This window comes from Chrysemys picta, chromosome 4 (assembly GCF_011386835.1).
Source record: "Chrysemys picta bellii isolate R12L10 chromosome 4, ASM1138683v2, whole genome shotgun sequence".
NCBI classification, from domain to species: Eukaryota; Metazoa; Chordata; order Testudines; family Emydidae; genus Chrysemys; species Chrysemys picta.
The window spans coordinates 107,319,982-107,336,692 of NC_088794.1; the positions used below are offsets into that span (position 1 = coordinate 107,319,982).

The following is a 16,711-nucleotide window of genomic DNA, read 5'->3' on the forward strand; positions in this document are numbered from 1 at the left end:
AGAATTTGGCTCAGGAACTGCATACATTAAAGTTTCCACATCAATGTTAACTTGCCACATTACATCCTGTATTATTTTATAGTGTATATTTTACGACATTACAAGTGTCTCTCTGAAACATGCATAGCCAAATTCAGGTTCAAGAGGGCCAGTACCCTCCCTGAACATCTTCTCAAATCCACAAACACTACTGGCAGCTAGGGAGTGTTCCCTGGTCTGACTGTAGTTTTCCCTGTTGTACCATGTGAGCTGCAGGTAGAGGCAGCTAGTGCCTGCAGTACTGACGTGCTCTGAGCAGTGCAAAACACTGGAGCAGAAAGCACAGCAGAGCTACCCTCCCACCTCTGGGGCTAGTAGGAGCAGCCTTGGCCCATCTCCCACAATCCTGGAAGGGGGAGTTAATGGAGGTCCAAGCCCAGGGCATGCCTTCTCTAGGCTGGAAACATGGCAGGCAGCTTCTGGAGCCTGCAAAGAAGGAGGAATTGGGGGCTGACCAGCTTCTGGAGTCTGCCTGGCAGCAGTTAGAAGGGCTGCAAGAATCTGCCAAGGGGAGTCAGATATGGGGGAGGAGCGTGAGGAGCAGGTGTGCCTGGCAGGGCTCTCAGCAGTGGTAGGGATTTGGGAAGCAAGTGTAAAGGGCGTCAGAAAAGACTCTAAACAGTGGGAAAGGGGGGTGGGGAGAGGCAGGGCCTGCCTATTTCTCTGCACAATTCAAATGTTTGACTTGTTGTTTTTACACACACTCTCTTGAGATAGGCAGGGGCATTAGAGGGCATTGAAAAAAGACCAGTTCTTGAAAAAGAAGTTCAGGATTTTAGTCTAATCTCATGATTTGGGAGTTTTTGAACCATTGGGGTTGGCAATACTGTTACTAGGCTCTGCTAGAAGCCTACCAGATACCTTGAACACACTTAGATTTTTTTCAATACTTACAACTCTCTTATTTTAAATCCTTATCCACCCAGATGAAATAGCTATAGATCCCCAGAGAAGACTATGTCCATGCCAAGTTTTAAATTTAAACCATTTTTCCTGTAGCTTTGTTTTAAAAAAGTGTGAATAAAACATTGTGGGGTTTTTTTACACAAAGGAAAATGTATGTTCCATAGTCGCACAACCTGTAATCATGTGAAAAACCCAATAGGTGCACATTTCAGAAATGTATCACTGCATTCAAACAGAAGTTCATCATGGAAACTGCGTTGTATCCTTAGCTATGGAGGTTGCTACCAAATATCCACTATGTAGCATTTGACTTTTCCAAACATAGCATAGTAACAATATTACCAGGCGGGGTCTGGAATAAAATCAGTGGCTAGCTTACGAGGACAATACAGAGCAGTTACATCACAGAACTGATGCAGCTGGTCTCAGAGAGAGATCCGTTTACACTGGAATTCCCTCCTGGTCTCCTTTTTTCTCTCTCCTGAGGAGTTCTTGTTTTTATAGCAATTTTTTTGCTATAATGCAGGTAACTTTGGGATTTTCAGATTCTAAAACATTGTGATATATCATATCATAGTTTAATTATAGGCATCATAGTGTCTGGATTAGATACATAGTTCTTATAGGTCAGCCTTGCTCCACTGAAGCAACTGAAGCTGATTTACACCAGCTGAGGCTCTCTCTATCTTAAAATTTTCTAAGAAAGCTGTGTAGACAAAGAAACAGGTAAACCACAAATACAAAAGAGAGAGAGTGGTAAAAATTATTAATGATAGGGAAGTACAGCCATTTCTGTTAGAGGCATGAAGTGAGAAGAAACCAGGGCAAAATATTATTGTGTATATTTTGCTTTCCTATAATATTTATTTGTTTCCTTGATCAGTCCTGAGTCTGGGTTCATGATTGCACACTAAATTCCATTCTTTTGCATGGTGTAATTAGTCCTGTATTTCATTTTCTGACTGGGTTGCATTACGTTTTTTTTCTAGTGTTGCAGAATACTTTTTTTTTATCAAGAGGCAAATCTTTCTCCATATTAGAACTTCCTAGACCCAAATTTGTCTAAAACATTTCTTAAAATATATATGTATTTTAGGAAATATCCAAAACAAACTGCATGAAGATAGCCCCTTTTTGTTTTTTACTGTACATCTTCAAAATTCATTAGGAATTCATCATTCTACATAGGATGTTTTGTTACTTCTAGCCAGTCAATAGAGTGGTAATCACATCTTCAGTAAGGTCTAGGTTGTGACTTGGAGTGTCTTGCAGGGTAACTATTGACTGGTGTTAAGTTTATGCACTATCCTTTGCTCAAGGCTGTGCCTAAAAGTATGCTTTAGCCCTAAAGTAGCAACACCTATTGCTTATCAGATGGAATAATCAAGACCCAAATGTGTGCATCAGTGCTTAAAGTGATAAAGGAGCAGCATATTGTTTGAAAATACTGATTTTGGTTTTAAAGTTTGTATGTAGCCAGGCCTTGGAATAATGCCAAAGAGAAGACCTGAAGAAGAGCTCTGTGTAAGCTCGAAAGCTTGTCTCTCACCGATAAGATATTTCCTCACCCACCTTGTCTCTGAAAAGAAGTAGAAGTTCAGCTTCGAGAGCAGGGTTGTAGTCTAGTCTTTTGCAACAGACCTGATCCAGTTGACTGTATTTGCATAGGTTTCAATTTCCACTGGAGCTGCCTTCCAGGCAGACATGAGTCATGAGGCTGGCATTGGGATGATAAAGGTGTCTCTTTGCCCACTAGCATCAGGCTATTAAAATAAATAAGTTGGAGTCCTAGGCACTACTGTGAAAATTTTTTGAAAAACTTTTTGATAATTAGTTTGTGACAAATGAAGTAGGGATTATGGTGCCTCAACATAATCTTGAATTTAGTTTGAGATAAACACATGGAAAATATGAAAAAGAAATCTCCTGTCTGATCTAGGTCGCATGTATTGTCTTCATTTCCATTGTCATGTGTTTAACTATATGGGTTTTCCTTTTAATTTTACCAGAACTCAAATGACAAGTCAAGTAAAATTGTGGTCTTAATTTAGTTGTGGGACATCCAAATCTTCATTTTGATGTTCCCTAGCACTTATTTGCAAAAAAAGGCACATATTTGAATGTGCAGATGTAAGATTTAAAAATCCAATTTAAATGCTTACAATTCAGCATTGGGCTCCCTCCTTAAGATTTTGTAGGACTGACAATGCTCCATTAGGCCTCCAGATGGTGGTGTTTACCCAGACATTGAGATTCAGGAGCTGGACAATGTTATCTATCCTCTGACAGTCATTTTCAGTGTCAGGCTTTTAGTTTTTTAAATTATTTTCAGTTTCTACAGATGTGTTCTTTGAATGGTTTCAATAAAATTTTATAGCCATCGTTTGAAAAATAGTAGGATTATTGTGATTTGTGTTTTGTAGCAGAAAATATTTCTCTGACAGAGACGTAGCCTGGGTTAGATCTCCCCATTCTGTCATCATGCCTCTCCTTTCCTTTAGCTGTCTCCTCAGTGCTCATCACCGACCCATTTATTTTTAGTGGGGATTTTAATGTCCATAATGAAACTGTTTGAATATTTATATTTTTTTAAACAAAAAGATTCTGGCTCCTCATAGCTTTACATGATATTATCTATATATTTATTCAGGCCCAAAACACCCTTCAAACATTCCCTACCCCACAACACAAATGATTCAGGTCATATACCTGTTGTGGATTGTCTCCCCCCATGTGGTAAATACAGGCATATTAGATGTGGCACATTTCATAGCAGTATGTGCAGAAAAATAGCATAGCAGAAAAAGTATTTGACATCTAGAAGGCTAGTACTGGAGGGTTCCCATACATAATATCAAAAAATACAAATATTCTGAGGGACAAGCATAGTCACTATTGAGAGCTGCCTTTTGTACTAGTGAGTATTGGCATCACATGCTTGAAATCTTGAAATATTTTTTGAAAAATTCTTCTAAAACATAATACTCTGTTATGGATTAAATATATTACTTTATTAGTAAAATACATGAAGCCTGTATAAGAGAGCACCTTTATTTTGTGTGTGTATGTATATCTGTCTGCCTTTGTGTATGTATATATCAAATCACCTTGTTTGTGAGATAACATCACTAGGATGTGACAAGCAATCAGTAATGTGATTTGTAGTATTCTTCTCCCTGTTCAGTGGTAGTTCTGAATTTTTTTTGTTAAAATTTAAAACTTTTGGCAAATAAAAAAAAAATCTGTTTGGGGGTGAACTAATTGTTTTACTTGACCTGAAAGATTTTTTTCCAAGCATTTTTAAAGGGCTAGAGGAGTGCCCCTCTGCCCCTTATAACCTTTAGCCCAGTGGTTAGGGCATTCACCTGGAATAGGCATTTGAACCCAGGCATTCACATGGGAGCAGAGTGACCTTGGTTCTGGTCCCCTGCTCCACTGAATATTGAATTATTTATACAAAAGGGGAACAAATGAGAATGATACTTTGGTTACCTCACAGAGCTGTTGAGGGCATAATTTAATTAATTTATGGGAGGTGCTCAGATAGCAGAGTCCTGAGTATCCTAAACAAACCTATGAATGAATAAAAATAAAACTAATACACCAGTGGTAGCATTATTTTAAGCAATTCTGGGATGGTCATATTAGATGAACATACTCTTAAGATCTATTTTAAGTTGATAAAAACATCATGGCCACGCTACCCTCTCGACCTTCCCTTGACTCATGCTGAACAGAAGACTCTGGTGGAGTTATCTGCACTCAGAATGGGCCTTAGAGCATCATCCAGTCATGTAAAGTTAGGGGCATCATTTAATAGTGCCTGTGATAAAAGACCAGCAGCCCTTGCATTAAATGCTGCACATTCTGCCTTGTATATCACTAGAAGTGATGCAGCTGCCACATTTGGTTGCCTGAATAGGGGCTTCCAACCCATCTTTTATCATAACCCAGGCCTCTCACCCAGCCACTCATACAAATCCCCCTCACTTTTAAAACCCCATTGTTTTTCCATCTCGCCACACTATGGTGACCAGATGTCCTGATTTTATAGGGACAGTCCCAATTTTGGGGTCTTTTTCTTGTATAGGCTCCTATTACCCTCCACCCCCTGTCCCGATTTTTCACACTTGCTGTCTGGTCACCCTACCACAATCTAATGAATTTTTTACACTGGTCTGTCCCAGGAGACCACCTTAGATTATCCCAAAACACATTGAGCACAGTCTTGCTCCTCCTTTATCAGAAGACCACCAACCAATTTTTATCATTCTTTGCATGGTTGTTGAGGACAAGATTTCACTGTCCAGTGCTCTGCTGGTTTAAAAAAAAATAAAGAGCATGCTTTTTCCAGATTGTCATTGTACTAACAAATATGTTTTTCTTGTTCTTTCTTTTTTCTTATCTGGTAAGGGGTTTGTAAGCAAGCTGGATGAATTCATTCACTGGTTAAATGAAGCCATGGAAACGACAGAGAATTGGACTCCTCCTAAAGCAGAGACAGACAGCCTTAAATTGTACCTGGAGACACACTTGGTAGGACAAGATTATATTGTGATTGCTATAAGTAATTGAAGTGTTCTGCTGTGCTTTTTGTTAGTAGATTATTTTTTCTAATTTTTAGTCAACACCTATATTTTAATGCTGTATTTACAGTGTTGCAAATTGTATTATTATTCAAAATTCCAACAAATTCACCTTCTAAAAGAAAAACAAAATTTCCTACATTCATTAGTAACCATAGTGTAGCAAAAATCTCTTCAAAAATGAATTAGAAAAAATTATATTGCAATTCAGAAATTATCCTCAGACGGAAAGAAAAGGAAATAATAAAAGGTAAAAGTAAAATTATATTTCTTCTGGCCAGTATTAATGAAGCTCTAATTTATTTTTACTATCTGCCACATTTTTAATCATAGTACAGAATGATTTAAATAAAATATTTGAAATTATCATTTCAATAATTTTAGCGGATGTGCATTTTTATCCTGTAACTGTCACTATTCTTGCTCTTGTGCAAACAAACAAACAAACAAAAAAACCTTGTGTGGAAGTAGAAAACACTTGGCAAAATAAGATGTGTATATATTACAGGCAAGAATTATAGATTGAGGGGCATTGGATAAGCCTCTTGAGGTTTTTACTGAATACTTCTAACAGCTGGTACTGGTTACCAGCAGGTGAAAACCAACTACAGTTGTTGAATTGTAGTAAAATATGAAAAGCAACCATGTTAGATGAAATGAGATTTTAGATGCTGAAAACCTCATGCTTAGATTTTTCACACTATTATCAAATATATGGGGCAGAGACCATCTCTTCCTATCTGTTTGTATAGAGTAATGGAGCCCCATTCCTGATTCAGACCTTTGTTACTAACCCAATATAAATAATAATGAAAATGCCTCCTTAAAGGAAAACTCTTGTGATTTAAGGGGCATATCAGAGCTCTCCAGGATAAATACTAAATACAATATGTGTATGTGTGTTGCAGAATTAATTTTCAAGATAGTTTTTAAACGTTTTAATGAGTCTTCTTATGCGGCCCAATTGGATAATGCAAAGTAGGAGCAAAAATAAATAAATAAATAAGCTCTTCCATTTCAAAGCATTGGAAATCAGTGAGTTTCAATACGTTGATACAGTAAATTCTGTTTTTCGTTTATTTCTGTTAATTTAATGGTCGGCCTGACCACCATTAAATTAAGCAGTTAAAAAAAATTTTACTGACCCTACCACAACTTTAAAACTCTCTGATCTCCAGTTTTCAAGCATGAATTGATATTTTTCATGCTCTTTATTGATGTTAATCATTTACATCATAATAGTGCCTACAGACATTGTACTAGGCACTGTGCATGTATGCAGTAAATGTCCCTGCACCAAAGAGTGTTTGGTCCTGCTGTGTATTTTACAAAGGTTCCCTTGGGCTAACATGAAGCCCCATAGACTTTGGCCCCATGCAAGCGCAGGGATCTGACCATGCACCACACATTGCAGGATCGGCGCCTAAAAGTCCTGGGTCATTTCAGTGTGTTCACTCCTACTCTACTGCATTAAACTCTCTGGAAGATGGCTTTCTCTGGGCTAGATGGAAATAGCTGCAGTGTCCCAAGAGCAGGGCAGAAAGGAGGCGGTGACTTTCAGTTCCTATTTCCCTCTTGCTCAATGGGGGGAGTCTTCCGTACCAGCCCTCTTACTAGCACAGATTACTTGAAAGACTGCCCCAGCTCCAGTGCACTGTGGGAGCTGGAACCAAAATTACTCTCTCCCTATCCCTGCCTGTACATACGCTACCCACCACTGTGGGATGGACAGGAGCAGCTGCATGGTGGCTGCTCTTCTCCTTCAGGATTCACCAATATGTATAGCCCCCACAGGAGAGTGGGCACCTTACACCCCCTCACTTCTCTGTGAAGGTGCACAGAAGAGATCACAACTGAGCCTTATACCTTTGTCTATCATTTCATTTGATTATTTTAAAGCCATTAAAAATCTATCACCGGAGTGTTCCTGAGGCATAGAGTATGTTACACCTTTCGGGGGTGGGGATGGGGGGTCATTTTCATGAAGTAAGAGTGGTTTTTTTCAAAATCCTACCATGAAGTACTAGAGTATATAATACACTACAATTTCAGTCTGTGAATATACCTTGATGGCATGTACACTGTCAGTCTATGTAAACAATGTATTGGACAGCACGGAAAAGCAGTAGTGATCCTACAGCCTCATTTCTCCTGGGATTTAAAAAAAAACATATGCTATTATATTCCTTTCTTTGCAGTAGATGATTGAATTATTAAAATAAGGGATATTTTTGTAATAGGAAGATAGAGTTATTCGTATTAATTAGAATGTCAACTTTTCACTGGTAGTGGTCTGACAGAAATTCCAATCTATGTTTAAACAGATGTATATGAACTTCAATTCACATTAAGTTCAGTGTTAAAATTCCTCTCGATTTAGCATTTTAAATCAATGCTGATTAAGGGCTTGAAGAGAGAGGGAGCTTACCTCCCTCAAAGTTTCTTGTTTTACAAGACAGGTTTGGCAAATTTGAATGCCATCAGTTTTTCTTGATGTCTTCTGAACAGAAGGCACTCAGTACCTTGCAGGTTCACTCCTAAGTGAGGTTCCAGGTTCCACAGCACTACCTCAGGGTTTCTGCACTGACATCCAGTTGTGAGTTGATCCTCTTTCAAATACATTAATACAATGAATTTGCCTCTCTCCTATAGGCTGCATCTACACTAGCTATCTTTGTATTCACAATCAGCAGTAGAAGCTGCAATGTAAACATGACTCAGGCATTTTTACCACAATCCTACCAGATTGTGTATTATGGCGACAAAGTGTGCTAGTGGAGAGAAGGCTCTGCCTCAGATTATCATTAATGCCTGTGGCCCTGCTCTGCCTAAAACACATGGCCACAATTAGGGTTGCCAATTTTGGTTGGACATATTCCTGGAGGTTTCATCACATGACATAATCTTTAATGAAAGATTAATTGTTAATTCCTGGAGACTCCAGGGCAATCCTAACCTTAGCCATAATAGGGAGCTGGGTATCAAAGAAAGGGGATATTTTATACTTGCCACTTAACTCCCCGCTGCTGCCACATAGAGGGAAAATAAAAAGAAACTCAGATGAGGGAAAGGTTTATTTGTTCCCTTTTTGTCTATTGGCTGAGGATGCTCTAGCAAAGATAGTACTGGTAACAGGATTCAAGAGACCTCTAAAATTTTCTGTCATGTCACCTGGATCATCATTTCAGGACCTCAGCATGTGACTATTGAATATAAATTATTTGCATATTAAAGCTGAATTTTAACTCTCCCCTTGCTAAAATAAATAAAGTTAGCACCATTGAATGGAACACACACATTTAGCTTTCTGGGGAAATGGAGAACCATAACAATCTGTAAGGGATAAGAAACCTTTGATACATAGGCGACTAGTCTAAATCCAAGCTAAAATGCTAGTGAACAAAAGTCAGCCAGGTTTACGTGAAATTAATTAACAATTAATTTCAGTCCAGTTACTAGAGGGGAAAAAAAGTCCATATCCCGAGAAAAAAACATTAAAAATGTACACTTCTGTTCACATTCTCAGAATGTATTGGATTGGCCTGACGAATAATAGTTTTCATAAGCGTTGGTCTTTCAGGTAAAGTTTGAGACAAATTGGTGGAATAAGGAATTTTGCGCTGCTGCTGCTGTGTTCTGCAACTACGCAAGATATCTGTCCAGTCTTGTCAATCTAGCACCTTGTAGGAGCTCAGCATCCATTTCTAAAAATTCAAATGGTGAAAAAAATCAGTTCTGTGCCCACTCCTGTGACAATACTCATTAAATTCATACACACCTAGATATAAAAGAATACCGGCAATAACTACCAAAAAGTATCTAGAACCACTTGAAGACACCACCTAAAGTGCACATACTTTAAAGTTATAGAAAGGCTTAATGGAAAACCTGTTGAAACTCTACAAAGTAGACCTCAGTCCCACTGTTTACACTGCCCCTCCCCTCTAAAAAGATACAAACATGATCTAGAACAGGGATTCTCAACCTGGGCTTGTGACCACCCATTTTGCTACATAGGAGGAGAGTTCTAGTTATATGAGGTAGTTGGGAGGAACGTCCAAGTGACGTAAAACCCGAGAACCACTTTTCTGGTTGGCAAGGTATTTGTCAAAAATTAGTCCTTCTCTGAAGGGACATAAAAAAGACTGGTTTCATAGCTTTCTCACAGACAATTCAGAAGCTCTAAGATATGCTCAACTCTAAGAAAATGGGTGATGGCAGCAGTGATAGCATCCAAATACACAATTATAAGATATTAGGAAGGATGGAAAATACCTTCATAAACCCAACAGATGAAAAAGATGACCAACAATATATAAACTGCAAAGCAAATCAGAAAAATATATGTAAAAATCTGGATACTTTCTTAGAGAGTGATTCAGATGAGGGTAACATTGTGCTTATGGTACACTGTTGCCACCATCATTTTCCCTGCCTTTTTCTCTGTCCTTTTTCTGTTCCTTCTTTTTCCCTCTATTGTATTTTCCCTTCTAATTCTTTTATTTAAGTGCTGTCCTATTTTGTGGCTCTGGATTCCTGTTCCTCACGCAGCTGTAGACTACCTACTGCTTGAGGTGGAGGCATCAACGGGTGACTCCATGGGGATGGGTAACACATGCTCTTGCAGCTTAGTTGGATGCTACTGGAGCAGAGGATTGAAGCTTGGTTCTGTGACCTACTGCCTGAGCCTGTAGTCTTGTACATGTGAGCTGCTCTTTTTGGCCAGCAGCTTTAGGGGCCACTGAGGGAGCCAAATCACATGGAGAGTGATTTTTCAAGGAGCCAGCTACTGCTTTATCCAAAACCATAGGAACACATTTACACTGGGGAAGAAATACAGATATGGGATCATGCTTTAACCTTCCCTCCAATTCACTGGCTTGAGGCTTCCAAGCAGGGACAACCCCCTAGGTTGGAAAACTGCTTTAGACCTTTAAGTAGTAGACTTAGAAACTTACCATTTAGGACATAAAACCATGCAACTGGTGTGGAATAAGATATTTCACTCAGAAATAAAGTTGATGAGTTAGATAATAGGGCTCGTATAATAAAACCTTGAAGATTGCTGCATTTATAGTAACTCCTTACTTAAAGTCGTCCCGGTTAATGTTGTTTCGTTGTTACATTGCTGATCGATTAGGGAACATGCTCATTTAAAGTTGTGTAATGCTCCCTTCTAACGCCGTTTGGCAGCTGCCTGTTTTGTCTACTGCTTGCAAGAAGAGCAGCCCGTTGCAGCTAGCTGGTGGGGGCCTGGAACCAGGGTGGATCGGCAGCCCCCATATCAGCTCCCCCTAAGTTCCCTGTGCAGCAGCTGCCTGCAGTTCAGCTGTGTCCCTCCCCACACTGCTAGGTGCTGCTCCTTCCCTCTGCCTTGGAGCTGCTCCCAAAGGCTCCTGCTTGCTGTGCGGGGTGGGGGGCAGGAGGAAGAGGGGGCTAATGTCAGGGAGGGAGAGAGGGCACGAGCGAGCGGGGAAGCTGCTCCCCCCTAACCCCCCCCACCCGACAGGCAGGGCCACCCGGAAATCAGGGACTTTAGGGGCTATAGGGCCCTGAGCTAAGGGGGCCCCGGGGCCCTGGCCTGCAGGTCTAAAGCCCCTTTCAGAATGCAGCCCTGCGACCGTGGGCCAGAGGACTCGGGAGGAGCAGGGGCAGCCGCACAGCTGGAGAGAAGCGGCGCTTTCCCCTTCAAAGCCGGCTGGAGAGAAGTGGCACTTTGAAGGGGAAAGCGCCGCTTCTCTCCGGCCGCTGGCTGCGTGGCTGCCCCTGCTCTTCCTGAGTCCTCTGGCCTGTGCTCGCAGGGCCACATTCTGAACGGGGCTTTAGAGCTGCAGGCCAGGGCCCCAGGGTCCCCTTAGCCCAGGGCCTTGCAGCCCCTAAGGCTCCTGCGTTCCGGGTGGCCCTGCCTGCCGGGGGGGGGGGGGGACGCAGCTCCTAGAATCGCGGCTCCCAGAATCGCTGCCCATGGGGGTGGTGCCACGCTGCGCAGAGCCACCTGCACACCCCCTGCACCAAACAGGAGCTGCCCCAGGTAAGTGCTCTGTACCTCCTGCCTGCCCCAGCCCTGAGCCTCCTCCCACACCCCCACCTGAGCGCCCTCCTGCACCCTAACTCCCTCCCAGACCCTGCACCCCCAGCCCTGAGCCCCAGGGGTAAGCCGGGGCACTTCCCCACCACAGTGCAGTACAGTACTGTACAGTATATAATGCCTTTTGTCTGCCCCAAAAAAATTTCCTTGGAACCTAACCCCATGCATTTACATTAAATCTTATGGGAAAATTGGATTTGTTTAACATCGTTTGTTTCACTTAAAGTTGCATTTTTCAGGAACATAACTACAATGTTAAGTGAGGAGTTACTGTATTGAGCACATAGAACGACCTTACCAAGAAAGAACCTTTGAAAAATGGTTTCTGATTTGCTTTACCTTTCATAACTCTTCTGTTTCAGTTATGCTGATTTCTGCCCATTGGCTCCCTGATCAAAATCAGTTTCTAAACAGACTTCATGCACAGTTTTGGGTGGTTTGCAAATCAGTTTTAATCAAAAATAGCATCCCGAAGGCAGCTCATGAAATGGAAGCATCTATCTAGATTATACTACCTCGCTTCTTAAACCAAATGAATTTCTTACCAGCCCAACAAATAAGAATTCAAACTGATGTTCTTTACCCTGCCCATTTAAGAGGTTGTTGAAGTGGACACATTATCACTTTTATTCCTCAGCAGAAACCATTGCTTTTATTAGAGCACAGAAAAAAGTAAGTGAGGCTATAAGAGTGACTATTGAGAAGGACTCAGACAAAATGTATTTCTAACGTGTGAAATTCACAGGGGCCTATTTTATTTTATTTATTTTTGATATTGTAATCTTTACTTTTACCTTTTGTTACTAGCATGACTTTGCTTTACGTGATTTGCTCATGCCAGCTTCCTAATTATAGGGCTTCCTTTGATGTGCTCTTGGGTCTTTAGTCCATTAGTGGCTCTGTGTCCTGTATCAAACTTAGCACTAGATAACCAGTGAGGGACTTTATAATGAAAATCCCCAAAGAGTGCAGCATCACCTTGTTTAAAATAATTTGTTGCAATGCTTCTTAAATTTAAGAAGAATGTATGTTCCAGGTTATCAGTGAAAAGATCCAGTGTATATCTTTAGTGACAGATCTCTTCTACTGAATATTTATTTTTCTCTCTCTTCATCTATATGTTCCCCTCCTTCCCTTGAGGTATTTGTTCATCTCATACCTCCTAAAGGGATTGGTCCAATTATCTGACAATTTCTGTAACTTATAATACTTATATTTCTAAATACTTCACATATTCAGACTTTCTTATTCTTGTGTCAAGAATTATTGGAAGTGTTCTCTTTCTTTTTAAAATTTTATTTTATATAGACAGATATGAATGATAATTTGTTGCAATAATAAAAGTGTACTAAAGTTTAAGGAAAAATAGTGAGCTAATTAAAGTAATTATAATTAAGGCAATTGCTGATCTCACAGCTTTCCCTGATCATATTAGGAAATGGTCTATCAAAACAGTTAATATTCAGGTGCCAACATTTAGATTGTCATATTTTAAGTGTTATGTATTTTGTTGAAGGAGACCAGCGAACATTTTTTTTCAGTCGTGTAGAGTATCCTGAGTCATTTTCTTTTGTGTTTTGATAGTCATTGTTGCAAAAGGGAATACTGGATGGTGATTCGAGCAGGGCACTAGAAGTGTGGACTCCAAGATTGTTCCTGTATCCATCTCTGATTCATTTTGTAACTTTGGACAAATCGCTTAGGTCAATATTTTCAAACTTGGTGCCTAAAAGTAGACTCCTGAATCCATATTTGTATCCACCTAAATCAGAAATATGATTTTTAGAGCAGCTTCAGCTCCTGCTGACTTTAATAGGAGTTGTGCGTGTGCAGCACCTCTGAATACCAGGCCACTTATTAGGTGCCTAAATGTGGATTTAGGTGCATAACTTTAGGCACTGAAGATGTGACATTGTGGCCTTAATCTCTCCATGTCTCAGTTTACCCATCTTTGTGTGGCCAAATTTATATTCTTATAAATATAACTGAGTTCAAAAAAGAACTTGAGAAGTTCATGGAGTATAGGTCCACTAATGGCTGTCAGCCAAGATGGTCAGGGACACAACCCCATACTCTGGATGTCCCTAAACCTCTAATTGCCAGAAGCTGGGATTGGACAACAAGGGATAAATCACATAATTGCCCTGTTCTCTTCATTCCCTTTGAAGCATCTGGCACTGGTTGATGTCGGAGGACAGGATACTGGGCTGGATGGATCATTGATCTAACCTAGTATGGTTATTCTTGTGTTCTTAAGTTTTTCTAATACTTGGTTGCCTCACAGAGATTTATGAAGCTTAATTTATGTGTATAAGACACTTTGAGATCCTCAGGTGAAAGGTGGTATAGAAATGCAAAGTGTTTTTTATTATTAAGACTAAGGCCACGTCTTCACTACCCGCCGGATTGGCGGGTAGCGATTGATCCCCAATCGCTTTGCCATCGACTCTGGAACTCCACCGCAGCGAGAGGCGGAAGTGGAGTTGACGGGGGAGCGGCAGCAGTCGACTCGCCACCGTCCTCACAGCCAGGTAAGTCGACCTAAAATACGCAACTTCAGCTACTTCAGTTGCGTATCTTAGGTCGACCTCCCCCCCCCACCCTCCCTCCAGTGTAGACCTAGCCTAAGTTTGTTTAGTCCGTGTATATGCAGGGCTGGCCTTTAGGGGTGGGTGGGCTGGGAGATGGCCCAGGGCTTCCATTCTAAGGGGGGCTCCTCCGGAGCCAGGGTGTCCCTCTTCCCACCGCTGCTCTGCCCCTCCAACCCACTCCTGTACTCAGTCTCTGCTGAGCTGAGGTGCAGGGACAGAGTTCAGGAATGGGGACTGCTGGCAGCTGCTGCTGCTGTATGAACAAGCCTTGAGATTAGTGAGTGCTGCTCTGCTTAAAGTGACAGCGTGCTGTTTCACACACTCCCCCAACACACACACTCACACTCCCCCAATATACACACTCTCCCCCCAACACACACTTATATTATTATTGTTGTTGTTATTACTTCTTGGTACTTCCTGTCGAAATGTGCAATGCACATATGTTCTCTGTAATTTCATTCTTTCGAAGTTGTTAAGGATTACAGTGCTGCTGTTTTAGTTTTTTGAATTTCATAATTTTATTTCTCTCTTATGCTTAAATTTAATTCATTAAGTAGGGAGTTCTAAAATACCTACCCTGTCCTGGCTGGAGTAATTATCATTATTACTTTTATTACCATATTGTGCTTTGTCATTCATTATTTTAAATGGTACAATCAAATAGTAGTATCCTTCTAGAATGTAAATTTAGCTTGTACTCACCTTAGCAGTGCCAGTTTAAAAAAAAAGTAGCCAGACACATAACTTTAGACACTGTGCAGATTAAGGTTGCTTATTTTCAAATTGTATTTTTAGTTTTATCTGTAAAATAACTTAAAGTTCATATGAAAATAAGCAGTTCCAAGTATGATACTAATAGCAATGATGGAGTCAAATGTTAGTGAGTCACATACATGATTGTGATCAGTAAACATAACAGCAAAAATAATTAGAAAAATAAATTATCATTCTTAATAAAAGAGGAAAAAAACCTTAATCACATATGTTAAAATTAAGTAAATACGTTTGTAATGGCGTGAAAAACAATTGACTAAAATAGAGTAGATAATGGCAGTAACAGTGTATGTCTGTTAGAGAAAGTAAGCAGATTTTATTTCTTTCTATTTATCTTATGAAAGATAGGGTACAAACTATCAAACTTTTGTTTCTGATATCTGTGTTAAAGCTCCAGAATTTATACCGCTAGTTTTAGGATTGGGAATATCTTGATGTATTCTCTCCTGATTGTTCTATATTTACATATATACTTAAAATATGGCTTTAATTGGTGTTTGTGTATATTTTTCTTTCTTTATATAACAATTAGATGTTGTGCTCCTGTCAGCTAATTCCTAAATTATTACCTGCTCTCCTTCCCCCTCCCCTCCAAAAACCTAGAGTTTTCAGGTGTCTGAGTAGTCCCTGGAATCATGGTTAAAATTTGCCCTCCACCCCTCCCAAAACTTGAAATGGCGCCACTGTTGAGCCAGGAGTGGCCAGAGGGCTGTCGGAGGGCCGTGGGCTAGGGCAAGATGCTGCCCCCGTGTGAGAGCACAAAGCCTGCCTTGAGCCGCAAGCAGAGCGCCAGGCACCACACACCACAGCAGCAGCGCAGAAGTAAGGGTGGCAACACACCATATACTATGCCACCCTTACTTCTGGGCTGCTGCTGCTGGCAGTGGCATTGCCTGCAGAGCTGGGCAGCTGGCTAGCAGCTGCTATCAGGCTGTCCAGACAGTGCTTAATTTGTGCCAGGGCTGAGCTGTGGCACCTCTTTCAATACAAATTAAACACTGGGGGAGGCAGTAGGGCCCAGAAGTGACGGGAGTGTGGATAGCCCATGGGGGCCAGGGGTGATGGGGGAAGGCTCCAAAAGACAAGTTCGCCCAGAGGGCCATTTTCCCTAAGGGAGGCCCCATATACGGCTTTGTAAACTTTTCCAAAGTTGCAGGAATGACCATTAGCAGAGGTTCCCAAACTTGTTTCGCGGCTTGTTCAGAGTAAGCCCCCCGCGAAACACTTTGTTTATCTGAGCATCCACAAGTATGGCCACTCGCAGCTCCCAGTTGACGCAGTTTGCCGTTACTGGCCAATGGGAGCTGCAGGAAGTGGCGCGGGCCAGCCACTGCTCCCCACAGCTCCCATTGACTGGGAACGGTGAACAGCGGCCCCTGAGAGCTGCGAGTGGCCGTACCTGCAGATGCTCAGGTAAACAAAGGTGTCTCGCGGCCCGCCAAGGGCTCACTCTGAACAAGCCACCAACCAAGTTTGGGAACCCTTGCCATTAGTGACCTAATAGTTTTAACAGTAATTAAGTACTGGATTGCAATAAACCCTTCTGCTGATGTGAAAGGATAGGAAGCATAAAAAGATCCTCCCCGCACCCTATTGTATAGCTTACAGATCCATAGTTGAAATTGAGTTTATTGTACTTATAGAAGGATTCAACCTCTGTTATGAATGTAAAATACAGTGTATCCTCCCCAAAATTAGAGCACTTACTCTTTGAGTATAGAGTT

The 16,711-nt window shown here is 41.0% G+C and overlaps 1 protein-coding gene across 14 annotated transcripts in view; it reads left to right on the forward strand.

The window, feature by feature from the left end:
- The window catches only part of AKAP6 (A-kinase anchoring protein 6), a 427,955-nt gene that overhangs the window by 209,623 nt on the left and 201,621 nt on the right, over positions 1 to 16,711 (forward strand). For all 14 annotated transcript variants that reach the window (XR_255087.5, XM_065595443.1, XM_065595441.1 and 11 more), the window contains one exon: positions 5,359 to 5,481. Coding sequence is in view for 13 of the 14 variants with exons in the window: in XM_065595443.1 (XP_065451515.1) it covers positions 5,359 to 5,481 (123 nt within the window). In the remaining variant the exon portion in view is untranslated. The remainder of the gene's footprint in view (positions 1 to 5,358; positions 5,482 to 16,711) is intronic.